The 3,330-nt window shown below is 45.7% G+C and overlaps 1 protein-coding gene across 5 annotated transcripts in view; it reads left to right on the top strand.

Annotated features, from left to right (window-relative positions):
* Positions 1-2,111: 2,111 nt before the first annotated feature.
* Positions 2,112-3,330, top strand: part of trmt1 (tRNA methyltransferase 1) — a 9,454-nt gene continuing 8,235 nt past the window's right edge. For 2 of the 5 annotated variants that reach the window (XM_083551388.1, XM_083551385.1), the window contains exons 1-2: positions 2,215-2,345; positions 2,835-3,209. In XM_083551388.1, coding sequence (XP_083407514.1) covers positions 2,839-3,209 — 371 coding nt within the window. In that variant the 5' untranslated portion in view covers positions 2,215-2,345; positions 2,835-2,838. Of the gene's footprint in view, positions 2,346-2,367; positions 2,672-2,834; positions 3,210-3,330 lie in introns of those variants that run through there. The other 3 variants (XM_083551386.1, XM_083551389.1, XM_083551387.1) reach the window with 3 other exon arrangements.

The raw sequence follows: 3,330 nt of genomic DNA, 5'->3' as shown, positions 1-3,330 counted from the left end.
AATCCTTTTCTCCTTCCTTAGTGTCCAACCTCTTATACAGTTCCTCATATGCCTTTTCCTTGGCTTTCGCCACATCCCTTTTAACCTGCTGCCGCATCTCCTTGTACTCCTGCCTACTTTTCTCATCACTCTGTCGATCCCACTTCTGTTTTGCCAATCCTCTTTCCCCTAATGCTTTCCTGCACTTCCTCATTCCACCACCACGTCTCCTTGTCTTGCTTTCTATTTCCAGATGTCACACCAAGTACTTTTCTAGCTGCCTCCCTCATCACTCCTGCAGTAGTTGCCCAATCATCCGGCACCTCTTCACCACCACCAAGCCCCTGTCTGACCTCTTCCCTGAACCTCACACTACACTCTTCCTCCTTCAGTTTCCACCATCTTATTCTTCTTTCAGTCCTTACTCTCCTCCTCTTCTTCTTCGCCTCCAAAACCATCCTACAGACCACCATCCGATGCTGTCTAGCTACACTGACCCCCGCCAACACCTTACAGTCTCCAATCTCCTTCAGGTTGCATCTCCTACACAGAAGATAATCCACCTGTGTGCACCTTCCTCCACTCTTATACGTCACCCTGTGATCCTCCTTCTTCTTAAAATACGTGTTCACCACTGCCATTTCCATCCTTTTAGCAAAATCTACCACCATCTGCCCTTCCACATTCCTCTCCTTAAAACCATACCTACCATCACCTCCTCATCACCTCTGTTCCCTTCACCTACATGCCCATTAAAGTCTGCCCCAATCACCAATCGTTCTTTCTTAGGTACACCATCTACCACTTCATCTAATTCACTCCAGAATCTTTCTTTCTCCTCCATCTCACAGCCAACTTGTGGAGCATAGGCACTGATGACATTTATCATCATCCCTTCAACTTCCACCTTCACGATCATCACCCTATCAGAAACTCTCTTCACCTCCACTACACTCTTACTGTACTCTTCCTTTAGAATCACCCCTACATCATTTCTCTTCCCATCCACATCATGATAAAACAGTTTAAACCCACCTCCAATGTTCCTGGCCTTACTCCCTTTCCACTTGGTCTCCTGAACACACAACATCTCTACCTTTCTCCTCTAAATCATATCAGCTATCTCTCTCCCTTTACCCGTCATAGTACCAACATTTAAAGTACCAACCCGAATCTCTACTCTCCTACACTGCTCCTTTTCCTGCCGTCTCTGTAGACGCCTTCCTCCTCTCCTTCTCCTCCTTCGGCCAACAGTAGCCCAATTTCCACCGGTACCCTGTCGGCTAACGATACCTGTGGCGGTCGTTGTTAACCCGGGCCTCGACCGATCCGGTATGAAATTCTCATTTGTGATCCGCATATTTGATTTGGCACATGTTTTACGCTGGATGCCCTTCCTAACGCAACCCTCCCCATTTACCCGGGCTTGGGACCGGCACTAAGAGTACACTGGCTTGTGCCCCCCTAATGGCTGGGTTTATAAACTCCACTATATAAACTCATATATAATGTCATGTACTATTGTATATCTTTCATAAACCTTAGCTGGAAAGATTCTTCTACTCTGTGTGTGAGTGTGTGTGTGTGTGAGTGTGTGCGCGCGCGCGTTTGTATTTGTGTGTGTGTGCGTGCCTTTGTATTTCTCTCTCTCTCTCTCTCTCTCTCTCTCTCTGTGTGTGTGTGTGTGTGTGTGTGTGTGTGTGTGATTCCTATGCTTGACATTTTGTCCTGTGTGGTTTATAAATAGACAATCTGATGGAATGTAGGGGATAAGACGTGTTTCTGAGAAATTTCACACACACACACACACACACACACACACACACACACACACACACACACACACACAATCAGAGCTCCCTCCTGTGGACTAATATTTAATCAAATATTTTTTATCATTTACATTGTTGTTTACAAAATGGATTTTATTGTGATAATATCAACATATATTCACACACACACACACACACACACACACACACACACACACACACACACACACACACACACACACACACACAATATTTTGCTTTATATTTAAAACGCTTTCCGAAATACGTCTTTTTGATCCTTTGAGGCTTCCCTAGCCACACTGCCCTCGATGGGTCGCTCTTAATCCGAAGACTTCTGCACTAGACAGGTAGTGCGCTCGCGGTACTGTAACTACAACTGTTTCTGTGCACTATGAAGGGCAGGAGTGTGCGGATTAAGACGCGACCCCCGAGAGTGTAAATCAGCGTACAGAGTGGTGTGTGAGAAAGTGTGAGTGTGTGTGAAGTTCTCCGGGTTATTACAGTGTGTGTGTGTGTATATATATATATATATATATATATCTATATCTATATCTCAGGGTGTTTATCAGCTGGGTGAGTAAATTATTAAGTATTTTCCATGTCAGTGTTCACTGACTGAACTCCTGTTAGATTTGGAGCTAATGCTAGGTAGCTAGCGTGCCTAAGCACATGGATCTCAGACCCTTCTATTTATTTATTAATTAATTCTGAGGAGATGAAAGTTATGTTCATAGAAGTTCTGCTGACATGAGGACGGAGAAATATACAGTGTTGTTTCTTTTTATTTTAGTTTATGTAGGAGTCAGGACATCTCCGCGCTCTGAGTCGATTCACTTCAAATGAGTCGATTCTCAGAAACTGGTTCTGCAGAGTACAGAGCTGTAGGCCCTGCATTTGCTGTAGGTTCCTGTAGGTTCCTCTCAGACAGGGCTGCAGATGTTGTGTGGTTTTAATAGCGCTGAGACAGATCACATATACATCATTGAGTCACGTGTGATACTGTGTGTGTGTGTGTGTGTGTGTGTGTGTGTGTGTGTGTGTGTGTGTGTGTGTCTGTCTCAGGTGTATGCAGGTGAGGTGGGTGTTGTGTAAGGCTCTAACAGCACTGCGCTCCTCACATTCACTTAGACGACTTGCACAAAGACAGACTCACTTCACTAGACACTTTGAGACCATGGAGACAGGAATTGCAGCAGGACATGGCCTGAGACCTGGAGAGACGCTGGAGACGGAGGGTGTGGTGTCTGAGAATGCAGCAGGACATGGCCTGAGACCTGGAGAGACGCTGGAGACGGAGGGTGTGGTGTCTGAGAATGCAGCAGGACATGGCCTGAGACCTGGAGAGACGCTGGTGAAGGAGGGGAGAGCATCTGTCCTGTTCCCTGGTGCTAACGAGGTTTTCTACAATCCAGTGCAGGAGTTTAACAGAGACCTCACGTGAGGAAACCTTCACTTGCTTCTAACTGACCGTCATGATGCGATTATAATGAGCATGTATTGATGTTTGATGGTGAGGGGGCGGGGCTATAAGTAATTAGATTTATAAACAACCGTGTGT

This window comes from Silurus aristotelis (assembly GCF_946808225.1).
Source record: "Silurus aristotelis genome assembly, chromosome: 9".
NCBI lineage: Eukaryota > Metazoa > Chordata > Actinopteri > Siluriformes > Siluridae > Silurus > Silurus aristotelis.
This window is presented reverse-complemented; position numbering and strand designations above follow the sequence as displayed.